The sequence below is a fragment of the Gossypium hirsutum genome, chromosome D10 (genome assembly GCF_007990345.1).
Source record: "Gossypium hirsutum isolate 1008001.06 chromosome D10, Gossypium_hirsutum_v2.1, whole genome shotgun sequence".
Classification (NCBI taxonomy): Eukaryota; Viridiplantae; Streptophyta; class Magnoliopsida; order Malvales; family Malvaceae; genus Gossypium; species Gossypium hirsutum.
The window spans coordinates 7,274,995-7,300,688 of record NC_053446.1 but is presented as its reverse complement, the minus strand read 5'-3'; the positions used below and the strand labels follow the sequence as shown (position 1 = coordinate 7,300,688).

General features: G+C 32.6%; 2 protein-coding genes, 2 long non-coding RNA genes and 1 pseudogene across 4 annotated transcripts; 2 read left to right on the top strand and 3 right to left on the bottom strand.

The window, feature by feature from the left end:
- Positions 1 to 11,171: 11,171 nt before the first annotated feature.
- On the top strand, positions 11,172 to 12,877 carry LOC107913891 (uncharacterized). The gene is made up of 2 exons (XR_001688656.2): positions 11,172 to 11,545; positions 12,253 to 12,877. It is a non-coding gene; the product is annotated as an uncharacterized lncRNA (long non-coding RNA).
- A 127-nt stretch (positions 12,878 to 13,004) lies between these two features.
- LOC107913890 (uncharacterized) lies at positions 13,005 to 14,707 on the top strand. The gene is made up of 2 exons (XR_001688655.2): positions 13,005 to 13,087; positions 13,392 to 14,707. It is a non-coding gene; the product is annotated as an uncharacterized lncRNA (long non-coding RNA).
- Positions 14,708 to 16,513: 1,806 nt separating this feature from the next.
- Positions 16,514 to 17,575, bottom strand: LOC107929730 (probable disease resistance protein At4g27220). Its single transcript, XM_016861241.2, has one exon. The coding sequence runs from the start codon at positions 17,573 to 17,575 to the stop codon at positions 16,514 to 16,516; it is 1,062 nt and encodes a 353-aa protein (XP_016716730.2).
- A 42-nt stretch (positions 17,576 to 17,617) lies between these two features.
- LOC121222012 (probable disease resistance protein At4g27220) lies at positions 17,618 to 18,763 on the bottom strand. Its single transcript, XM_041101894.1, has one exon. The coding sequence runs from the start codon at positions 18,761 to 18,763 to the stop codon at positions 17,618 to 17,620; it is 1,146 nt and encodes a 381-aa protein (XP_040957828.1).
- A 5,484-nt stretch (positions 18,764 to 24,247) lies between these two features.
- Positions 24,248 to 25,473, bottom strand: LOC107897343 (uncharacterized; annotated as a pseudogene).
- Between the last annotated feature and the right edge of the window lie 221 nt (positions 25,474 to 25,694).

Here is a 25,694-nt window from a genome sequence, read left to right as displayed (position 1 = left end):
AGTAAGTGAGTTTGAAAAATTATAAAAGAATATCACTTTAGGGTTTGTTTATTTATTTATATTTATACGGGATTTAGTAGTAACTTCTTTTTTTATGGGTTGCTTTGGTTTTTTGTTATGATTTGGTGAAGTTATGAGTTGGCAAATGGTAAGCTTTCGTCTTATAAAGTAAAGGTATCATTGCTTTAAACAAAGGTAAACAATTTTTGAATAATTGGTTAATTAAACCTTTTTATTACTCAAAATATTTTTATAACTTACTACCTATATATATATTACTAGTATTTTTTTTTTAAGTTTTCAATTTTAGTATTTTAAATTTTCTTGATTTAATATAAAAAGTTTTTTTTTTGAATAATCTCATTATTATATATTCTTTTTGACACAATACTTAGAACTATCCATAGTTTTTTCCTAACCCATAAATAGGAGGATAATGCGTTTCAATGCACTTGAACCCGCGTATTTCTATATTGACAACAATGACCATTCCAATCGAGTCTATACTTAATCGAGTATTATATAAATAATTAAATATTTGGTTTTTGTAACAAACATATGTACTGGAAATGTGATTGGATATTTATAAAAACATAAGTTAAAAAAAATAGGCTTATTACAAAACCATGATATATATTAGAATTATCCCTTATTTTAAAGGTGATTATTTTGGGAGGGTTGTTGACTGGGAATGAGTAAAAAAAATGGTAGGAAGGTGGATGAGATCATGGCCGTAGTTGATCTGTAATCATCGTGCTTTGGAGGTAGAAAATGTCAATTATTTAAGCTAAAAAACAAATATGTTATAAGGAAAATGAAGAATGAAGAATAAAATAAAACAGGCAGAAGCAGTGGGTTGAGTTCCCAAGAGCAAAAATAATAGGGACAGAGGAATCGGGCTGTAAACTTGGACAATAATGACGAAGGGGAATCACAGCGACAAAACCTGCAAAATAATCCATTCTTAATCCTATACTTTATGGGGGTTGAATTTAGTTAATCACTTCATTAATTGCCAACATTGTTTCTTAATTTAATTAATTCCCAATTGTTAATAACAATCTATATTCATTACTGCAAATGGTTTCAGTTATTTTCATACCTCATGAGCTCATCTTTTGTTGGTTAGCACTTTTGATCAATTTTGCTTTCCCAACACACATATCTAAGATTATGAGATTTTGCAAATCCGAATTATCAAAACCAATTACCACAGTGCGTTTGTGGTTACGCATCAGAGTTATTCATTTCTAAACATGACAATCCGAACTGAAGACCTATCTAGGATAACCTATGATAATAAGATACTTATAAACTAATTAAGTTGTATGAAGCCCGAGAGCAACTTGTGGACAACTTGTGGAACATCAAGAACTATCTAAGAGAATCCTTTAAAGGCTTATAGAAACCAAGAAAAGGGATCAAGACACTTTCCCTCTCTAACGAAGCTCTCTCCCAACATCCATACTTGGTCACCCTAGCCTTTCTACGACTTTTTGTCCTCTGGGTGAACCATCTTAATTGACAGAACCTCCTCATTGTATCAACAACTGGTGCGACAAGTGTGGACTCACTCTTGACCTTCAAAATCAGTCACAAAATATGGCTTATCCCAAATCGATGGCAAATCAAAACATACTTTTCCTTTTCCAAAAGAAGGTTGGTCACATGATTATTTAAGATAAGCTTGACCACCATCCCAGTTTTACCTAATCACTTCATGAGGTATAGCATCCCTTGCATGCCCTTTGTCCTTTTAACCTGCTAACATAAGTTTGAAAAGGTTCTAAAAGTCAACTACACATGAAGGCTCCCTATGAGCACAACAATCCATGAAGAAAGTAGTCAAATTCCACCAGGACATGCCTTTAAGTTGCCCAAGAGCTACATGATATGATTGGAGCACCTTGCAAAAAAAAGGATGTAGAGGCAAGTAAAACCCCATCTCAAAGACATACGACATAATGAAGGTAGGACTCCTATCAGGACTGTGAGATAGGTCACTTTAAGCAGCATGTACCCTAAGGATGAATGAACTCGAATTCATAATTGTTGACATACAAATTGCAACATCATAATAAACCTCCTGAGCTCCACCTCCTCAATAATGCACCTTACAGTCAGACTGGTTACCATGACATCTTCCAACCTCTTCTACTTGGAACCCCATGAGCTCAAAGTTGACAAACTCATACCCCTCCTCCCATTGATGCCTTTGTTTTGACCAACCATTATCATCGATAAATGTCATAAGTAGCAAAGAAGAAAAAAATAATCTAAAACTTACCCAAAAGTTGAATGCGACACCATCGTTCAAACTTTTCTTTAGTCAACTCCTTATCATTGGGAAATTTTAAACTCAAAAAGTTGAATGCGAGAAAATATTGAAATGAGAACAATAAGATCTTGAAGATAATAGGAAATTTGTTGAAGTGTTGAATTGTGAAAGTTTCACAATCACACATTAACCCCTAACACATTATAACACATTCCCATGTAAGTTGACCCTTAAACCAATAAAAGAGTGACATGTGGCCCATCACTCAATAATGATTACCTCTCACATAAATTACACCAACTATAGCTCATGTCTCGTGTTAAACTACACTCCCATCAAATTAAAATTTATTTCAAGTTTCAAATGTTTTCAAACTTTCAAACTCTTGAAATGTACTCAAATTTTCTTTCTAAGTCCAAATACCTACATTCTCTAAGGAAACTACACCTCACAACATTACAAGTCACCTTACTATATTCAAAGAAATCCTTACCATTCCAAAGGACAGGTTGCAAAAACCCAATGTCTCAAAGAAGGTCACTTTATAACCTCCTCCTCAACTAAGGGGAGATTGTTATACCCATACATTATGTGTAACACCCCATACTAGACTCAGTTGTTGGGTCCGAGCTACGAAATGCTACGATCATCGATTTAATAATTCAAAACATCATGGAACATATCATCTTTTAAATACATGAATAAATAACATTTAAGTACATAATATATTACACAATCATTTTTGGGTCTTACAGAAGCTTACGAAAGCTATTTTGTTAACCTGAGCTTAAATTAGGATCAAATTGTAAAGTTTTAAAAATTCAGAACCAATATCATGACTTCACAATCTCCACGTTGTGATGTCACCAACTCAGTAAGCCACATCGTGGCTTTGAACACCCTAGCATCGTGACATCACTCACTATCGCCATCATGTTGCGATGTAGGACGTTTGTGGTCGTGACAAGGTCCCTATTTTTGGCAAAAATATAATTTTGGTTCCATTTTAATATATGTAATGTTACCTATTTGATTCATACCATCTTATACCATCAAAACTAATTCAAAACCATACCATTTCATGTTAAACAAATCACCTAACCAATTTCAACTAAATCCAACTCAAACACAATCTCAATCTATTCAAAACCAATTCATGACATTACATGCCTCAAACACCAAAATTACCTATGTCAAAACATATTAAGACATGCCATTCAACTTTAATCCATACAATTTTGCACATTATACACATCAATAGCTCATAGGCCTTTGGCATGAACATCAACAATCAACTATAAAACACACATTACAATCATGCTTCTAGGTATCAAGTCCAAATATATATAAGAATCTTAATCATTCATTAGCCAAGTTACCTTTTCTACCTCAATCCAGGCCATTCCACAAGCCAAACATATGATTATAGATCATCACTTATACTAGCATAAAATATAACCAATGCCATGTATGTACCAAATCACAAAGGCATTATAAAAAATGTCTATGTCATACTTGCCAAGTAGTAAACACTTTCAAGTACTAAGGTACACACCAAGACACTTATATACATATCACAACAGAAGACTCAAAATGTTCACATAACTACAGATTCAGTGATAGTGTGAGCTTCGAAACGATTTGGCTTGACGAGTTCCACAAGGTAACAATCTACAAGAGAAAGAAAACAACAATGATAAGCATATAGAATGCTTAGTAAGTTAATATGTCAAATACAAGGCTTACCTTATTTTTACCTAAACATTTAAGCTTCCTTAACTTGGCATAACTTTGGCTAGACATGGCATTCAAACATCAACATAGTGAGCATTGATTTATAACCAAAATTATTCAATACTACAAGCGCTTAACATACAATTCATGTTACTTTCATGTTACTTATCTCAATGGTACATTCAATCAACAATCATAAGGTAATTAACAAGTATTCATAATTCGAATCAATCACTGGTGCTAATTATCAATCATAAAGATGTATCATTCTCAATTCAATCAATTCAATGAATTTCATATTGGATATCAAGTTCATTTATACCGTTTCACCTAATGAAACCTAGTAAATGAACTCAAATACACAGGTAACTACACCATAGCAGTTGCTCATCCGAGATGAGTGTTCTTGCATATATGGTTACCCGTCCGACCTAAACCAATATCATGACACATCAGGTTACTCGTCCAAGCAAAACTTGGATCACATAAATATCGAAAATCTGTAAAAATTGTTAGATCTCGTTAACATTTGTAATAAATCCTGTACAAGCCCGCACAAGACCCTATTGTCATGTCAATCGCATCTTAACTCTTTACTAAGTTCACATGGGTATCTTTTACACAAATAAACGTCACATTTCAATTCTGTCCAATTCTAGCCTTTCATACCAATTCAAAAATAATCAAATCCATATCAAACATACATATAAAAAATCAAGTACATGAAAATATAAAATAATAAATACTATATGAACTTACCTGTTCAAAATACCAAACAAGTTAATTCTTCAAGGACTAATCAACAATTTTAGCATTTCCTCGGTTAACTCCACTTTGGTTCGATTCTTGATCTATACAATTATTTTATACGATCAATCAATACTAAAAATTTTCATATTATGTCATGACATGAATGAATCTATATAAACTCATTTTTTGATACCCTTAAAATTTAACATTTTATTCAATTTAGTCCTTAAATTCGAAATAGCTATAACTTCCAATTTGAACCTTGATTTCAAATCTAATTTCACATACATTCATTAGGGATCATCTACTTTTTATTCCTATCAAAATTTCATAGCAGTTTTGTGTTTTAGTCACTTTAGTCTATATGTACAAAACTAACAATTAAACTTTACAATCTTGTTCATAATCTAAGCTTAAAATATATCAATTTCAAGCCTAATTCTTCAAGAAATCAACAATGGCAACTTTTTAAAACTTTAGCAATTTTACAAATTGGTACATAGGCTAGCTAAATCAAGCCCCCATAACCTCAAATTCATAAAATTAAAAGAAAAGGACTTGAAATTAACTACCAAATCATGGCCGAATGTTGGTGAAATTTTGCTAGGTTTTTCTACTCCCTTGGACAACAATGAAACAAACAAATGAAAGCGATGACACCGTTCCACTATCTTAACTTATTTATACTTAGATTAAAAATGAATTAAGTTAGTTTAATTAATTTAAACATAATTAAACTTAATCTAACTACACAAAGTGGATTTTACCATTACTTTTAACTATCTTTTATTGATAAATGGTTCAATTTCTACTTAGGACCTTTGGCTAATTGCAATTTAAATCCCTAAGCCTTTGGCCAATTGAAAACCTATAACGGATGGTCTTTTACAATTTAGTTCTTACACCTAAATTAACTATTTAATTGACAAGATTGATGGACCAAACATCTATATACATTTATATTAACCCCATAAATATTCATATTTAATATTTATGGACTCGGTTACAAAAATGAGGTTCCAAAACCGCCTTTTTAGGTACTACTAAAAATCGAGCTGTTACAATTGTGAGCCACCTTGCGAGCTCATACCTTGTTGGTTAGCTCTTTTACCAAGATTATGTTGTAAGCTAAGACACTTGAGAGCCCGAGATCTTACAAGCTTGAACGATCAAAACCACTTACTTGACATAGGTGAGAGATCTTTATATTAACCTCGTAAATATTCATATTTAATATTTACGGACTCGGTTACAGAAATAAGGTTCAAAAATATCCTTTTTCAGTACTACTAAAAATTGAGTTGTTACAATTGTGAGCCACCTTGCAAGCTCATGCCTTGCTAGTTAGCTTTTTTGACCAAGATCACGCTATGAGCTAAGACACTTGAGAGCCTAAGATCTTACAAGCTTGAACAATCAAAACCACTTACTTGACATAGATGAGAGGTTTGCCATTCAAACATTACATATATTCTTTTCCAAACATGATAGCCCATATTGAAGACTTGCCCATGACAACCTATGATGACAACATACTCATTGATCAATTAACTTCTAGGGAAACCAAACCAAAGTGTGGGTGAAACGTGGTAGCTCGAGAACTAAGAAAAGAGACCAAGACATTTTCCCTTTCTTAGGAAACTCTCAACGCATTTCTACTTTATTCTCCTCTTCAATCATCTCTTGTCATCCATATTTTGATTATCTTGGTCTTTTTACAACTCCCCACCCTTTGAGTGAAATGTCTTGAATTGCCATAACCTTATTGAATATCCTTGGGTATGGAGCAGCTTTAAAACTCGTGGCTAGCATCTACCCCTTAATGGGCCTACAGAATACGGAGGACTAGTTACTGAGCTCGCTCCGGTAGATACCTTGAGAAATAAAAAAAAAAGCAGTTTACAATCCAAGTGTTCACAAAGTCCTAACATTTAATTCAATAATAGTGTATTTATATATTTAAGTTAGATCTATTAAGGAATTAATTTATTAATCTAAGGTTATTTGATATTTAAAAGGAGCTAAATATTATGATTGGAAAATAGGTTTGATAAAAAGGTAAAAACTTTTATATTATAGAAAACAAGCCCTCTCCTTGATTTTCAATAGGCTTAATATTATTTTTTTGGCTCTTGTACTATAGTTAAACTATCATTTCTGCACTTGTACTATTTTTTTTATCAATTTGTCCCATGTAGTTTCATTTGTAATCCATGTTACAATACCTATATTTTTCATTAAAAAAGGTTAGCTTAACTAATGACATATTGCCATGTGTCAAACGAAAGTAAAAAAGAAATTATAAATTTTTAAAATATTAGAAAAATTAAAAACATTAAAAATTAAAAAAAAATCATTAAAAATCCAAATCCTTCAAAAAATCATAAAACTTAAAAAATTATAACAACTAACAAATTCATAATCTATTATGAAATTATTAAAAAATTAAATTAGTAAAAAAATTAATGTAAAAATTTCTTAAAAAATATAAAATTTCATTAAAAACTGCAAAAAAAAACCTAAAATTTCAAAAAAAAAGCCCATAAAAGTCTAAATTTTTTAAAAAATTTCCGCATACTTAAAATTTTTAATTTTTGATGGCTACACCGTCGTATGATTTCAAGGTTAAGGCCTTCCAAGACACTTCAAAAATAATTTTTGTATAATTTTCAAAAAAGTAGACTATGAATTTTTTAGCTTTCTAAGTTTTAATTTTTTTTTACTTTTTCTTGACACGTGTCATCATGTAATTTGGTTACAAAAAATGGTACTAATGGAAACTTTTAACAGTTTTTGTAATAGAAATTCAGATTGGATAATGGGTATACAAAATGATAGTATAAGGGTAAAAATGATAATTTAGCTATAATACGGGAGCCAAAACAGGTATTAAACCTTTTTAGCATTGTGCGGCAGGATGAAAAGGATGTGGATAAAAGTTATGTTTTGAAAAAAAATGAAAAATTAATATTTTTTTAATTGTGCAATTTGTGTTATATAAATTTTAACCTATAAATCTTTTTTTAAGGTCATAATTATAAAGCAGGTGTATGATAGTATGATACCCTCATTATGGGAGTAAACCAAATAAGTTCATTAATAAAATTTGGGTGTGACAGCAAAGTTGAGAGCTTCAATTTAAGTCCTGAAGAAAGTAGAGTAAAACCCACACCTAAGTCATTCATTTTTACAAGTGGGATGGGCCCCATTCACCCTCCTCACTAATCCCCATTTTTATCCACTGTTAAAAATATGAATGGATAAGGTTTGTTTGTTGTTGAATTTATTTATTTCCTATTTTCAACTGAAATATCAAATCAAGCACTCAATAATACTCGTTTATGGTCCTAACTAATGAAAGGAAGTCTGTTAATTATGTGATTAAGTGGTGGGGTCCATTCCCACGTGACAAAAGAGGTAGAGTTTGTCAGACATCATGTGAGGGTGCGGGGTTTTTAAGGAACCTTAATCACCAATGGGGTTCGAGGGCTCAATCCCACGTGGCTTTAATTAATTGTCACCCACACTACTTTCCTTCATGCTTCTTCTTCCTTCCCTTTCCATTTATTGAAGAGTCAAGACTAACATGGCAGCACGTGCAACTTAGTGTCATGAATGCCAACTTTCGCACGTGACATTTAAGACATTTGTAAGAATTATTTGTCTGAAAACTTCCTTAATTTTTTTATTTTCTTGCCGGTAGTAAGTGTTTTCAATATATTATCATATTATATCAAGTGCAAAAACTCATAACTGTATATATATATGTAATTTTAAGGAATATTTAAATATCATATTAAAATTTAAATGTATAAGTACATTTTGATACTATAAATTATATGTATATAGTCAATAATTTATTCCTATATTATTATAGCATCTTTATTATTTATCAATCATATATCTTCTTCCCTATACCTACAATTGTTCATGTGGTTGTCTTGATTGAGGAATTATGAATGAAACAAAAGGGAACTCACTACACCAAAACAGGCTTTTAGCGGCGTTTTTAGTGGCGCTTGGATAAAAAACGCCACTAAAAATCAAGTATTAGCGGCACTTTTATAAAAACGCCGATAAAGGTCGAGCATTAGCGGCGCTTTTTGGAAAACGCCGCTAAAAATAAGCATTAGCGGCGTTTTTCAAAAAGCGCCATAAAAAGCCTAAGCCCAACGACACCGTTTTCTGAGTTTTGGGGGCCTTTAGCGGCTTTTTGAAAAAGCGTCGCTAATGCTTGGGCCTTTAGCGGCGTTTTTGAAGAAGCGCCCCTAATGCTCAGGCCTTCAGCGGCATTTTTGGAGAAGCGCCGCTAATGCTCAGGCCTTTAGCGGCGTTTTTTATGTAGCGCCGCTAATGCTCAGGCCTTTAGCGGCGTTTTTGAAGAAGCGCCGCTAATGCTCCGGCCTTTAGCGGCGTTTTTGAAAAAGCGCCGCTAATGCTCAGGCCTTTAGCGGCGTTTTTGAAAATGCGCCGCTAATAATAATAAATTTTCAATTATCTCATTCTTTGATATATTCTCAAGTAATGTTTCAATTATATTTTTTTATTATAAGTTGAAAAAATTGATATTTCGTTGTATTTATTATATATTGGTCAAATTTACATTTAAATGATAACAAATAATATTGTTTAATACAAAATGTTTTTATTAAAGAGAAGTCCTAACTCCTAACTATTTATTATTATTTTTCAATCACAATTTATTTAAACTACTTTACTAGAAAAATATATTAAATTATGAGTAAAATAAAATATCATAAAACTTAAATATCTTATATTTGGAATCATTAATCGAATTACGTTGGGTACTTCGTTACGATGGATGAGTGGTGAGTGGCGAATGTAAAATGGAGAAATTAAAATACTATTATTTAAAACAATTTTAAAATTTTTTGGGTACGTAATTATTTGATTTTTAATTTATATATTAAATAATTTCAAATATAATTGTAAAAGATACAATAGTATTAATTTTAAAATATTTAATTTAATTATCATTATAGTTTAGGGTTTAATATATATGGTTTAGAGTATATATATGGTTAATTTAGGATTTAGGGTCAGTTTAAAAGTTACAATTTTAAGGTTTATATATTATGGAATTAGGGATTATGGATTAGAGATTCTAATTTAAGGGTTGTGATTTAAGGTTTATGGGTTAGGGGTTAGGGGTTAGGGGCCGGTTAGGGGTTAGAGGTTAATATCAGTTAGGGATTTAATGTTTATGGATTTAGGGGTTAGGGGTTAGGTTTAGATCAATTAGTGTGTTTTAATTTATATATTAAATAATGTTTAGAGGTTAGGGATTTGGGGTCAGTTAGGGTTTGAGGATTAGGGATTTAGGGTCGGGTTAGGGTTTAGGATTTAGATTAATTAGTGTTTTTTAATTTATATATTAAATAAGGTTTAGGGTTTGGGGTTAAGAGTTAACAATTTAGGGTTTAGAGATTCAGGGTCGAGTTAGAGTTTAAGGTTTAGATTAATTAGTATTTTTTAATTTATATACTAAATAAGTTCTTATATAATTGTAAAAGAGAAAATAATAAATTGTAAAGATTATTAATTTAAAATTGATATGCAATATACAATAATTGAATATAAAAAATTATAAAATATGCGAGCTTTGGCGGCGTTTATAGCAAAAACGCCGCTAATATGTATTAGAATTTTTCAAAACGGTGTCGTTTCATTACAAGAATTTAATTTATTAGTGGCGTTTCTTCTGTAAACGCCAGAAAAGGTAACATTAGCGGTGTTTATGACTAAAAAATATTTAATCTAAACCATTTGATATATTTAAATATTAGATTTAAAAAAATTAATAAAAAATGTAACAAATTGATACGGATAAGTAACTATCTATTTTGGATATATAGGACCAAATTATAACAAATAAAAATAAAAGACAAAAACTAAAATCATTCCACATCGAACATCTAGCAAAATAGTTATATTTTAGTTAGAAAGAAATATCTCTAATAAAATGGAGATTAGGTCGGAAATGAATAATATAAAATCATGATTAACGTCTCAATCTTTAATTGAAATTTGATATGTCAGAGATTAATTGCTTACATTGGATAATTCTAAATTAATAATTAATTACAGCAATTTAATTATTTTTTTCTTATTAAAATATATGATATTTATTTTGAGAGTACTTAATTTTTTTTTAAAAAATTCAATTTATAAAAGAAATAAATGTTTTATAAAAGCACTTAACTAATAATTTTTAACAGATAAAATAAAAGATTTTTAGCAGAGTAAAATAGTGTCGTTTTGTGCAAAATAAAATAAATTTTTACCGCGTTTTTCCTAAAAATACCGCAAAAAATAAGCAATAGCGCCACAAAAATAATTTTACTTTAAAAAAAATATAGCGCCATTTTATAAATTTTCGCCCTGAAATCCCTCCCTAACTTCCCCCCTTGAAACACCCCACTTTACAAACACACCGTCCTTTAAAACTTTTAACTCTATGCCCATTGCTATTTTTTCTTCCTCAATCCCAATTCTTAAGCGCCCAAATTTGGAACCCTAGATTTTTCTCTGCAGAATTTTTCTTAATCCACAAGCTTTAGCTGCGCTATGCGATTCCATCACGGATCCGAAGAACTTTTCAAATGTACAGCTCCATTTTTCAAAAAGACAGTGGCGGATTCGAATGCTCCGGTGCAGGAGAAGGCGTTGGATGCTTTGATTACGTTCTTAAAAGCGGCTGACGTTGATGCCGGAAGGTGATGCCGTCTTTTAATTTCACTGCGCCCCCTCTTCCTGATCCTGGTACCATCTTTTAATTTAAGAATAAGCCAAACCCATATTTCATGTTCTTCAGTTTCTGTTAACAACTGTTCATGCTAGTGTTTTCAGGAACTTTTTTATTTTTTTAAGAGGGAAATGCAATTTGTAGGAAGCCAATCTGTTTTATCTATTTCCCCCCGTTTTATTGTTATTTTCAGTTGTTTTATGTTAATTTTCTTTCTTTTTATTTGGGTTTCAGTTGATATTTATTTTGATATTTCATTGTCGTTTAGAGTAAATGCAGAGTACAGCTATCGATGAAATGGATTTCGCCATTTCCGTTTAATGGTGAAGTCGATTTTTGTCTTTTTTAAAGAATCATATGCTACAATTGTTCCTTTCCATGGGTTCTTAACTTAGAGGAAATGGGAAAAGGAAAGAAACTTGATATTTTGAAATTTCTGATTTTGGACAATTTGAAGTTTGAAAGAATTGGTTTTTATGCTCAAATAAGCGTTATAAGATATGTGGAAATCTTGCATGGCTGATCTGTTATTCTTCCACATTTACCAACAACTGGCTTTTGGTTTAAAACAACATTATTGCCTCAGAATTTCTGAATTAAGTATTTAAGTAAGCATTTCAAAAAGTTAATATGAGATGTTCTATAATCATCAATAATGTTAATATACTTTTTTCTGTTTGTTTTTGCAATGTGTAAATAATCAAATAGTTCATTGCACTTACAGATAGCACTTTTCTTGCCTTTTGAAGTATCGTTGAAGAATGTGCCTGCTCCTTAGAACCATGTATGTCTGTCCAAGTACGGATTGTTTTGGTGATTATATTATGAAGGACTGATGTGCTAAAATTTACATGCAAAGTTATATGTATTTTATAGTTGAATTTACTTTGTGCTTATAGATTGTAGACTTCATCATATATACCTCTGCATTAACAGACTGGAGTAGTGTATTTTATTCTGTCATATATACCTCTATCCCTACTATTGTTATTGGCATTCTTGACAAGGATTTAAGTCATAAAACACTCCTAGAGTATCCTGAACTTTATGGCGTGGGGCATAGACATGAGGCGTATAATTTGCAACTCTTCTGGATCACAATGATTGACACACTATGGCAAAGCCTTGTTCTGTTCCATATACCTCTATTCACATATAAGGAGAGCACAATCGATATATAGAGCATGGGCAGTTTGTGGACTATAGCAGTTGTTATTCTTGTTAATATACACTTGGCAATGGACATTCGGCACTGGGTATTCATTACTCATGCTGCAGTGTGGGACAATCTACCATCTGGTGAAGTCACCCACCTATTGGCTCACCATTCAGCATGTACTGACCTCTGGCAAGTTCTTTCAAACTTTATTGCTTTCAAATTGGCGATTTAAATTTTCAAATTGGCGATTTAAATTTTCAAATTTGACTTATTGTAAGGATTTTTTTCTCAGAATTTATGGTGAAATTTTACAGGGAAAGAAAAAGGAAGGAAATGCTGCGAGATATGTGATGAGGTCACAAGCTATTAAAATCCTTCAAGTTAGCCTTTCGGATTTCAGGTTCATCTCTTCTTTATCACTTTTATTAATTTTTATTATTATTTAAGCTATTAAAATGCAATTAGTGTATGCCAAATGCAAGAACTAAATCTACTTATTGTTTCCATGTTCCTATTCTTGTTTGCAGCAAATATGCCATAGAGATTTGAAATTAGAAAATACCTTTTTAGATGGAAGCCCTGCACCTCGTTTGAAAATTTGTGATTTCGGTTATTGTTTGGGAATAATTATATATAGTCCATCTTAAATGTCAGTTGCTTTATGATTTTCCAATCATTAAGTTTTTTTTTAACACTTGGTGTAGTCATCTCTGTTGCATTCAAGACCCAAATCAACAGTTGGAACTCCAGCATATATAGCACTAGAAGTTCTGGCGCGGCTAGAGTATGATGGAAAGGAATTATTTCAACTGTATAAAAAGAAGAAGAAGAAGAAGAAGAAATATCTATGTGAAATAAAAATATCTAGCTGAGCATTCTATTGATCTGGTGTGCTATTTTCGCCTTTGAAGCCTAACATGTGATCACAAATATCTATTTTTGCATTCTATTCTTCCACTTCTTGGATTTTCTCATTTTTTATTTGATTTATTACTTTAAAAATATAAGAGATGTGATGAAATGCATTTTGTAGTTGTCCTTGTTTATGAAAGTTTGTAATGCCTTATACATGTTGGAAGGGATCAGGTTAATTCTCACATGCTTGTTATAGTCAAGTACCTTTTTCATTCTCTTCTTAATTTGACATCCATCTCTTAATATGTTAATAGAGAGAAATTTTGAGCATTAACCAGACAATTATTATATCATGCTTTTCTGCAATTTAAAGTTTTTCTTAGTGGCTCCGTTTTATTAGGTGATGATATATTAGAAACTTGTAGTAGCCAAAGCTAAAATTAGCAGACCTTGTTTGGAAACTGATTCAGCCCATAAATGGCGATTGTAAACTGTCTAAAGTTCAAATTACTAATTAGTAATTGGCCTTTGTATGTGAAATAATTGTCCTTTCGGATCTGCCAATTTTAATGTTCTATTTCTTTCTTTTGGCAGTGTTGATGATGTTCTTGTTTCTGAGTACACTCAGACATGCCAATTTCATGTTTAATGACTAACAGTCTTGTCACTAATGCTTAAAGAATGATATTTGGGAAGTAAATGAGAAAGGGCATGAGCATACCAACTTTTGAAATAACAGGTGTCTTTGTTTGTCTTTCTTGGCCTGTTCTTGCTCCTTGTGTGAATTGCTCTTAGAAATAGGGCATAGCTAATATGTTGACTCCCATATCCTCAATTTTGACTTGTGAATGGGATGCAATCACTGATAGGGCAATTTCTGGTGCATGTTCCATTACTTAGATGCGAAATATACATCATCAAAGAAGATTACTTGATTTAAGGGTGTAACAAACAATTAAGTTGCCTTTGTTGCATTTACATTCATTTATTTTGCAGATTGTTGCCTTTTAAGTTTTGTTTTGCAGGTGAGATGGTTCTGAAATCTGAGTGTTTGTTTACTTGATAGCTGTCCAGGCATTGATTTGTAGCCTGCTACAATTCCCCCTATTCTCCTTATTCTTTCTCTCTGTTCCTTTAATGTAAAGCATTTGCAAGTCAAAACTCGGTTATTAGAACATCCAAGCTTTCATGAATGTATTTTCCAGATAAGCTTAGCAACTTTAGCTCCAAGAGAGCCACATTCATGCCTAATTCTTGTAAAACTTGGGCCCTGGCGCGGCTCTTTTTCTATGCTTAATTTATGGCTTCACTGAGAATTGAAACATGGAGTTTGTCTTCATTATCTATCATATATCTTTCTCACGATATGTCCTGAATCTTATGTTGCAGAAAACAGCAGAGCAGGCCGCAAGACCAAACTAAGTAGCCTTAAGGAGTCATGCATTTTTTAATGACGCCATTTCTACCTTTGTTCCCATTTACTGCATTAAGCCCTACTAATGTGGATGGCATCAAGGTTTCTAGTGAGATTTTATTTATATTTTTTCTTGTAATTACATTTCTCCATTTATTGTGGTCAGTCTTTACTTCATTTCATTGCAATGGATAGGTTTAACCAAAACTGGAGAGGTTAGTTTTGTCATTTTACAGGGCAGTCATTTGAATTTTATGAAGATTTTGATGTATTCATGTATTTCTATCATGTTAATGTTATTTAACATTAAACACGTCATTAATTTTTATATTTAGCTTTAAAATTAAAATTTTAATAGAAAATTTAATTTAATTTAATTTAATTTTTTATCTTTAAAAATATATAGTTTAAAGTTTAAAAATAAAATAAAATATAATATTTATCATAGAAATAAATATCATTTAATTAAAATTTTTTAAAAGCATGTTTTTAGCGGCGTTTGTGTAAAAGCGTCGTTAAAGGTCATGGATTTTAGCGGCGTTTGCGGCAAAAAGCGCCGCTAAAGGTCATAATTTTTAGCGGCATTTGTGACAAAAGCGCCGCTAAAGGTTATGATCTTTAGCGGCGTTTTTAATAAAAGCGTCGCTAAAGACCATGATCTTTAGCAGCGTTTGTAGTAGAAGCGTCGCTAAAGGCCACGATCTTTAGCGGCGTTTGTGTAAAAGCGCCGCTAAAGGCCACCGCCCACGATCTTTAGCGGCGTCTTTTTACATAAACGCTGCTAAAGTTAGCAACGCTATCAATAGCGGCGTTTTTTGCGGCGCTAGTGAGAGTGCCGCAAATACTTTTAGTGGCGCTAAAAAACGCTGCTAAAAGCCTAAAAAAGGCCGCTAAAAGCCTGTTTTGGTGTAGTGACTCTTCTTCCCTATACCATCAATGGAGTTTAACAAGGTTGGAATGAACCAATGAAGCTCTACTGGATCCATTATATGTTCATGTTAAAACATATTGTCCAATAAATAATTATTGGTATGCTAAGATCTCCAAGAAAGGTGGAAAAGATGAGTGAAAAAGCTTCAAAATGAACATACAAGTTAGAAAGGAAAGAGAGGTGACAGTTAAAAAGAAGAAAATTTTATTTATACATGATAAATGAAAGGGCTTTGATTGAATTACATCAGCTAGTGTACATAGGTTTGACTTTCAACAAAGAGTTAAATCAAATTGATCCTACAGTAAACTCAAGAAGGGCTTCAAAAGAGACTTGGTATCAGGATGATACCATTCTACTGATTCCCACCACTCCTTTGGCTCAATATAAACAGAGAGTGAGAGAGCTGGAGATGGTTGGAAATTATGAAGATGGGAAAGATAAAGAGGCATCCTTTTTAGTTTCAGACAATTGGCCACAGATATATAATCAAGAGAATCGCAAACCACTACTCTGTCGGCGCTGCAAATACTCTTTAATTCTGGTAGTTTCTTCAAAACCAATCCTTTTAATTGTAAAAAACAAAACTCTACGGGAACCATTGCTCTTTTCTCCACTTCTACTCCTCATGATGCTATTATTTCCTCTAGTTCATCACACTCTGTAACCCAAAGCCCTTGTAGATTTGCCGGCACGCAGTTTGCAGAGAACAACTTTTTTATATTTTTACAACGGTGAATATAAAGAAATTTAAGAGAAGCAAAAGTGGGAAGTGGGACCTTAATCAACTTGGAAAAAAGCAAGTCTTCTTCTCTGCAATGGAGATAACACTCTTCAATACACAATTCCTCAATGTTAGGTGGAAGCATAATCTGATTGATATAGAAATCACAACCACATAACTCGATATATTTTCTCGAATAAATTGCATTTCGACATCCCATTTTACCCACATGGATCACATATTCACGAGGCTCTTCTTGATAGTGTAAAGATTGCACATATATATTGAAGCTTTGCAAATCGTAAAATGTAACTTTAAGGATTTCCAGCTTCTTCAATCCATGCAACTCTTCTCCCCTTATCAACATTTCACCAATAATCAAGTTTTGAAGCAAAGAGAGGTTTGATACTATTCCAATAGGGATCTCATCTAGCTCAACATGATTCAGATTTAGGTATTTTAGTCTTGACAAGTTTTCCATCCCATTAGGTACTTGTTTGATATTTGTTGCGTGAAGATCCAACTCCTTTAAAAACTTAAGTTTTGACAACGATGGCTCCTTCTCTAAATTTTGACATTCACCAAGTAACAATGCAGTGAGATTCTTCAAATTTGCTATGGAAATTGGGAGGCTCATGATAGGATTTTTAGAAAGATCAAGAATCTTAAGTGCATGCATATGCTTGAAGAAGCCTTCTGGAATACTCGTTATACGACAATTAGACAATAAAAATGTTGTAAGGATCGGACACTTTGGTGGTGACATTTGCAAAGGATAAGGAAGTTGTAACCCCCAATTCTCCATCAATGAAACCTTCTCCAGGTCCTTGTTCCATTCCTGCACATTTGGTGGCTCCATTAATCTCACACCAGCTTCTACCAAGACTCGAGGTGTTCCAGTTGTTATGCGTAATGCCATATCCCTTACAAGATCATGCATTTTAACACATCTCTCATTTCCCATTTCAGTAACGACTTCTAACAAAAAATTATTTGAGTCTATTCATTATCGTACTACCCCTGTCAAACTCTGCCTGCCTACCATCCATTTCCTCCACAAAGCAATCCAAAGTTGAATAAGATCCTCCTCCTTGATTCTGAAATCCTCGGGATATAATGCGCAACTGAGGAAACAATGTTGGAGTTTTAGATCCTTCAAACGATCATAACTAAATCGCAACTGCTGGAAAACATCATCTTCCAATCCATTAACACTTTTAACGTATAAACTTAATTCCTTTAGTGCATTCCTCCATTTGTAAAGGTCATCAATGCCCTTCATACAAGAAGCTACGGTAATTATTGCGAAGGGCAAACCTGCACAATGCTTAGCAATTGATTTTGCAATGGGTTCCAAATTTGGAATATTTAGAACAACTCGACCCACTTTCTCCAAGAACAAGTTCCATGCCTCTTCTTCCGCTAAGGGATTTATTTTAACTACTCTACAACAACCCACTTGTCGACACACATCAAATGATCGTGTTGTTAGCACTATTTTACTCCCAGCAGATGGCTCAGGGATTCCTACCTTGTCAAGGAAAATCCTGTCCCATAGGTCATCCAAGATCATCAAAAACCTACTTTTTCGAGACAATGTTTCAAACAACATCCCTGCCTTTGTTGTTTCATCTTCATCACCAGAAAAAGTTACTCCAATTTTAATTGCAATGTCTTTTTGTAATTTGGCAGTACTCATTTCCTTTGATACAGTGATCCAAATCACACTATTGAAGTTCCACGTCTCCTTTAATATCTGATTGTTTATAAGCTTCATAATGCTTGTTTTCCCCACTCCTCCCATCCCGCAAAACCCTATCTTTTGAACCTCATCATCCATCAAGTACAGCCAAATTTCTTCTATATAGGCCTGTGCAGCTTCACCTGATAAAGCTGTTACAGATAAAACTTGTCCAATCCATTGGGGATTGTCAACAACCAAACCTTCATGAAACTTACCTTTTTGAATATGTTCTTCCAGTTCCTTTAGCATCTTTAAAACATCTTCTGCACGAAATCCACGTGTAATAGCACTGCTTTTTCCAATTATTCCATCAAGGCTTTGAATTTCACCGTCGATTCTTTGAACATCTTCCAACCATATCTGGACGTCTCTCTTAAGTTTCTTTCTAGACCTCAGCTCCGTGCTCATTCTAGATTATATGTCTTCCTTCAGACCATTCAATTCCTTCAATTCCCTTTTAAGGTCATTCATATTCTGATCAAGGCTTCTCTGGTTGGCCAAGTGTTTATCAGTCTTATTCAGAAAGAATTCCATGGTTGTAAGTCCGGAGTGCTCCAAAACGAGCAATATGTTAGAAACTAAGAAATGCATTTAAGGTCTATATCTATACAGGCATGAAAAGAACATTTATTGAACATATTCCACAAATTTTTAAGTGGTTTTTAAACAAGTTGGATAGATGTGCATCAAGAAAATTTCCCCTCCCACTAATAATGAAATGAAATTAATTGTATACATAGATATCTAGAATTCGGTCCCTTATTTCATTAAAGAATGAATTAGATTAATTACAGAAGTGTAAAATCCTAGTTATTAAACTTGAATTACATTTTCCTGTCACAATAAATTGAGATAGATTTCATGGTTTCAATATGTTATCATTTGATTTTTCTATGCAATAGCACCATGCTGTGTTCATTTTTGGATTTTGCCATAAAAAATTTGCATCTTTCCATATTGTTAATAGCTCCTGTCACCTCAAAAATTTTAAATTATATGCAAACCTTAGTTTAGAGTCCAAACGATAGGATAATCTTGTTTAATTTACTCTATCTAAAATAGCATGTACTTAGTGAGACCAAGGAAGCATGTGAAGTGTAGTAAACACAAATCCTAAATAATCTGTAGCGACATCTCAGTGAGCTATGTTATCTAGAATCCTTGGTTTATCTTAAATATGCATACTCAATATGGGTACCAGGGAAAAAAACTTAAGAATGAATATATGGGATGCGTAAATTCATCTGGAAATGGAGCACCATAGTTTATGAGGAAGAAGCCGGCATAAAAGGAAGATGTGGTAAACAAGTTACGAAGAACAGAATTAGAGATATAATATAAATTATCTGTCCCTAAATAACTTGTTAGCTTATATGGCGAGTACCAAAGAAAACCCACCAAATTAAGTACCTTTCCTTGCTTGCTGATGAATGACGGTAGCTAGAGGAAAGAGTTAATCAAAATGGGTTTTCTTTTCTATGCCAGCCTTTGACTCGCAGAATAGAAATCGATTCAATGTCTTTGTTTTGTTTAATTTACCTCCTACTCCTCCTTCGGGTCGCCTTCTCCCGATTAGTTTCTGTAGGGATTGGATTGGGTTGGTGATCAGAGCTTGCTTGAGTCGATTAGGCTGGGTTTCTGATTCCTTTACAGCGGTTCTCTCCCTTGGATACGAAGGCTGTGGGGGTCCTCTTGTATTGGGATTTCACTGATTTTGACTAACTGCAGTTATAAAGTGTGGACTCTTCTTGCATGATACAGAAAGCACACGTGAGATGCAGCCAAACCAAGTACTAGTTGAATACCTGTCGAATTAAAAAAAATAGATGCCTTAATGGTCGTCACTCCGGGCCCAATCATTCTGATTGTCATTAAAGCCTGAAATTATGATCTCTCAACAGTGATTCAGGTTACCCTGCACGCATTATTCACAACTGTTGCATAATACTCAAAACACCGAAAATATAATGGAGAATTTGGATTATTGTGGGTGTACCTTTTGTCTAATGTTTGGGTGGCTTGAAACCTGCATGAAACATCCTTTTTCTTTGCATTGCATTAATGGGTGTTCCATTCTCGGATTTCTTTTTTGCACCCATGTTGTTGACAAGATTGCCAGGACTTGGGTGCATAATGTTATCTTTAATTAGTTGCTGATGGAAGGTTAAGGGAGTAAATTAGGAAACTTAAAAAAGAATAATAATTCATTTATCTCAATGTAATTCGGTTGGTGAGTCAACCATTTTGACACCTTCATAATCATCAAATTAATACTGTTCAACATTGATTTTGTTCTTAGAAACAAGTCTTAATTCACAATGAGGCCAAACCCGGTTAACGTTGGGTACTAATATGATAAAAACATGTATTCTTTAGGTATTAATTTGTTAATTAACCTTGTATATAATAACTCGTTAATAAAACATAATATAGATATTAAATATAGGTAATTATCTTGTCCAAGGTTAGTGGATTAAAAAAAGCTCTAGGAGCGGGTTTAAAATGATATCAAATGTCATGTAAAGTGTTTTTTTTACTTCACTGGCAGTGTATAAGATAATAATCTGAGAAAAAATGATGTTTATTATATGATCACGTAAAGAAAATTTAACTTATGTAAAAAGAATTAGGTTAATAATATGTTATTTGGGATTATATCGCGTACATATTTATAAGATGTTGTTTGATCAATTAAAATAATTAAGTGTTAAAAATTTAAATATTGAATTGAAGTTTTAAAATATTTTTGATATTGTTGAGGCAATTTATGAGGACTGTCAACTAGCAATGTCCACCGATGTGTGGCACTACTTAAACTCATAACTTGTCTTATTTGTTGGCATGTTTGACCAAAATATCTTGGTTATTTGCTTGCATATTTTTTTGGGGGGATTTTGTGCAGGCAATCTTGGGTTTATTATTGGAGAAAAGATTAAATCAAGTAAGGTTATTTTTCAAGGATTCTTATTTAACCTACTAATATTATTTACTAAGATATGCAATTCAAGAAATGAGCTGACTTTGTGATTCTTTGTGTCCCTATATAAAAGGTAATTGATTTCATGAGATTTGGGCAGATTATGTGGTCTGAAGTTTACTTATTGAAGTTGAATTTGTGCTTTAAATATGGAAGGCTTGCTCAACCTTGATAAATGTTTTATTGTTGAGGCTGTTATGAGGAGTGCCTAGAGTAGTGCCACGAGCAATGCCCACTGTTGTCTAACATTGCTCAGCCTCATAACTTGCTTTATATTGAGTTGACAATTTTTGTTAACAAAATCTTTATGTTGTCGTCTTTGATGATTATGTGGATATGTGTAGCTCCATCTATGACCTCCAAACCTGTTATGAGAACATATCTTAAAGAATGGTTTGGATTAGATCAAGGAAATCAACTTTCCTACTGTGAAGAGATTAGATTAGATTGAGTAAATTGGTATAATATATTGAAAATTTGAAGACTTATCTTGGTCATATTGAAGATATTATCCATATTGATTATATTGTTATTTTGATGGGAAGATTGATTGTAATTGATTGTTATTTTAACAAGCCTTAAAGTCTTGCAAGGCTCATGTAGGTAAAAGGTGCAGAGAATTTTAGCACTTATTTTGTTATTTAGAACTTATTTTTTAGAGCGTATTTTGTAAGTAATCAAGTGAGTCATTTGGTTTACATCCTAAGTTTTCAAGGGGAAAACTTAGAAAAGAGTGATGCAGATCTTAGGTGCAAAAATGAGGTTGCTAATATGAGGAGTGTTAGTGTTTGTAATCACTTGTTGTACAAGGTGTTACGATAGTAGATTCTCTCTATAGGCAAAGCCCCGCAGACGTTGGGAAACCGAACTGTTTAACTATAACGTTGTGTTCATCTTTGTTCTTTACCAATGCTTGAAACAGTTGGCATTGCCGTACCACTGCATCTGGTACTACTTAATTTACTTGCAATTATTGTTTCTTTCAGATATATTAGTTAAAAATAAGTATGAAATATAATTAGATTATTTGATAAACAAAATCAAATTTTAAAGGCTAAAGTCTTTATATGATAATATAATGTCAATATAAATAAAATTGGATTAATTGGAAATATTCTTCTTAAGTGATAATTAGCTCTTATCTACTTATCATTTTCCACACTTTTCTATAGTAAAAATTCTACCCGTTTGCTTTTATTCTGAATCATCAAACTATGTAAAAGAAAACAAATCATTAATGTTACGCTTGGTTGGAGTATTATATTTTCCACATAGTTTAGTTATTGGCTGACTATAAACTAATTACAATTGGTATTTTTTAGCCAATTACATGACTTGTTTATGGCAAAGAGAAGGAAAAATTTTCACTAATTTTGAAGAGATTTTATTTTATTTTATTTTTACAAAAGTTTTTACTCATCTTTCTAATTGCATGTTTAAATTTATACTATTTTTTTTATTTTATGTCTAACTCTTTTAAAACATATGTGTTAAATACATTTTTTTTCCTTTTATTATTACACTAAAAACCAAACATAACATAAAAATATTAATTTTAAATCGATTAATTTTGTTCAAATATTTATCAAACAAATCCTAAAATTTAAACCATAGTTAAGTTCACAAGCTTAAGTGATGCCATTTTGATATGTTTTCGATTTTTATTTTATTTTATGATTTTATATTCATATTGAATTCATCCATACGAAACCTGTTAAAATAGTGTTGCATTATATTAGGGTTTTTTTTATATAAAAATAATATAAAAAATTAATTAATTAATTACGAAAATGTGCTTTTGAGATAAATTATTTACAAAAATATGTTATTTGCTACCGTATTTATCGGTGTCGTCTAAAACATTGGCAGCACTACTCTCCTTTTTCAATCAATCATCATGCAATTATTAGACTTTTTAAAAAATATATTTTTTGATGTTGTTACTGTATCAGGCGACACTCATATTTTTAAAAATACAGATATATACGATGAGAGAAAAACAAAAAAAATAATATTTTTTATGAGTGCCGTCGGGATGTCAAGTTGCACCACTTTAATTTTTTCTTTTTAAATAATTGATAGCGTATTGGATGCTGAGAATTCTTTATTTTAACTTTTAAGCTTTTGAGAAATTGTTTTACATTATGAATTTTGCTTATGGTCATTTCTCTTACAGGTAATGACTTTAATTAGAGAGTTTGACTTCATTAAATTAATTAAGAAAAAACATGGAAAGGACATCGATATGGATAACACTCTTGGGAAGGTTTTAGAGCACTTCAATAAATTAATTAAGAAAAAGTATGGAAAGAACATCAATATGGATAACAAGGCTCTTGGGAAGCTTAGGAGGAAAGTTGAGCTTGCCAAGAGAGCTCTCAGCAGCCAAGAGGCTGTCAATTAAATTTTTTTTTAAAATTAAAGTAGTGTGCTGCTTGATAGTTCGGTGGCACTTATAAAAAAATTCATTTTTTTCTCTCGTTGTGTATACTTAAGTTATTACGAGTATTTTTAAAAATACATATGAATATTGCTTGATATAGCCGTGACACATAAAAATTATTTGTTTTAAAAGCCTAATAATTGCGTATGATTAGCCAAAAAGGAGGGTGATACCGTCGGGATGTCAGGAAGTATTGTCATCCACTATAACAAATAACCCATCCTGTAATTAATTTTTTCTCATTAATTAATTATTTTTTATATTATTTTTATAAGAAGGGCATTATATTAATTGGTTGAGAACTGAGGTTTATTTTTATTTGAAATAGAAATATGGAGTAGTGCTTCATTATTTTCTTAATTTGGAATTTCATTCTGATCATACAACATCAACCTAACTGGCTTTACCTTGAAATGTGCTTTTATATATATATATATGATCACAAATGAAGAAGATTTCAAATACGCAGGTATTGATACACAAAATAATAGGAGCCATTTATTGATAACGCTACAATATATCTCGATACATGGATTTACTGCATGAAAATGAATTACAATTTCTTGCTAGCATTAGCAATGAAGAAGCAAAGGGTTCTAAGTTTTGAACCAAACTAAAAGACCCTAGCTTGATATCCCTGAAAGAGAGAAAAGCAGGCAGAAATTTCTGCCCACCAAAAAAAAGGGAAAAACTCTAAAGCAAGATTGGAGAGAAAATTATACAAATCAACCAAGGATAGAAAAATAATGTACTCCTTAAGTAGATTTATGTATATAAGAGAGAGTTTGGACCCAACCTAAAAAGCTTTGAGGCTGTGATCTAATCATTATGATGAGTAAAAAGGTTTGGTCCATACAAGGAGAGAACCCATGTAGGAGGAAAAAAAATAGTATATTGAAGCTAAGGTAGGAATTTTATAGGCTCAAAATAGTATATTTAATGCAAATATGCAAACATGATGATCTCAGTTTGCAACAGTGAGATCATTCATCTCCCTTATGATTGCTGGAATGCAACTGGAACTCCTTGCAATCCCACCTTTGTTTTGAGCTCCTTTATTGTCCCTATGGCTAAAAGTTTTAGCCCTAAGACTTTTGCCTTCCAATCTGGAACCCTTCCTCAAATATCCCTCATGGCTTCAGCTGTCAACAAAGCTGGATGCTCCCTCCCAAACTTGTTGAACTTAGCACACCTATTCATATGTGCACTCAAAGCTTCCTCTATCTTCCCTCCCGTTTTCTCCTTTTCTTCTTTCACTGCCTCAGCACATAACCCACATATCCATTTCCCCAAGTACTTGTTGCGGACTCGGTCGATGTACTCTGGGGTGCACTCTTCACTCATCCCACAACATTCGCACTTGGCATCTTCCACTTCGGATATAGGCGGGAGCTGGTTTTCATCTACGTCTACCGGTGCTGCTTCTTTATAATTATCAAGCGCTTCCTTGCTGAGTTGAAAAGAGATATCGGATGTGGTACGGTGGAGGCTGTCGTTTGAGAGTCGTGGTGGCTTGGGGAAGTTGTTGCTCCTGGTGAAAGCGTCTGCATCTGGTGCCATGTTAAAAGAAGACTTAAAAACCCAAAGTTTTAGATATTGGGAAACACACTAGTATGTAAGCAAACAAGCGATAATTGAGCATATAGAAGTGAAGAGCTTGGAAGATTCTATTTCAAACTCAAATGGCGGTACATCTATATATAGAGACTAGTTAAGTGTGTTTGTGTGCATGAGACTTATCTGACAAGTGAATCAAATAATGTGTGGTACTGAGTCTTGTGGATTCACATGTGGGCTATCAGCAACCGAATGATCTAGGGTGAGGGCATTGCTGGATTTTTCTCGAAATGCATGCATGCATGCCAACTTGTTTTTACTTTTGGGTTTAAAGGTAAACTGATCATCTTAATCCAGAGAGG

Coding starts and splice junctions, on each gene's coding strand:
- LOC107929730 (XM_016861241.2), bottom strand. CDS start 17,575: ATGGGAAATGAGAGATGTGTTAAAATGCATGATCTTGTAAGGGATATG.
- LOC121222012 (XM_041101894.1), bottom strand. CDS start 18,763: ATGAGCACGGAGCTGAGGTCTAGAAAGAAACTTAAGAGAGACGTCCAG.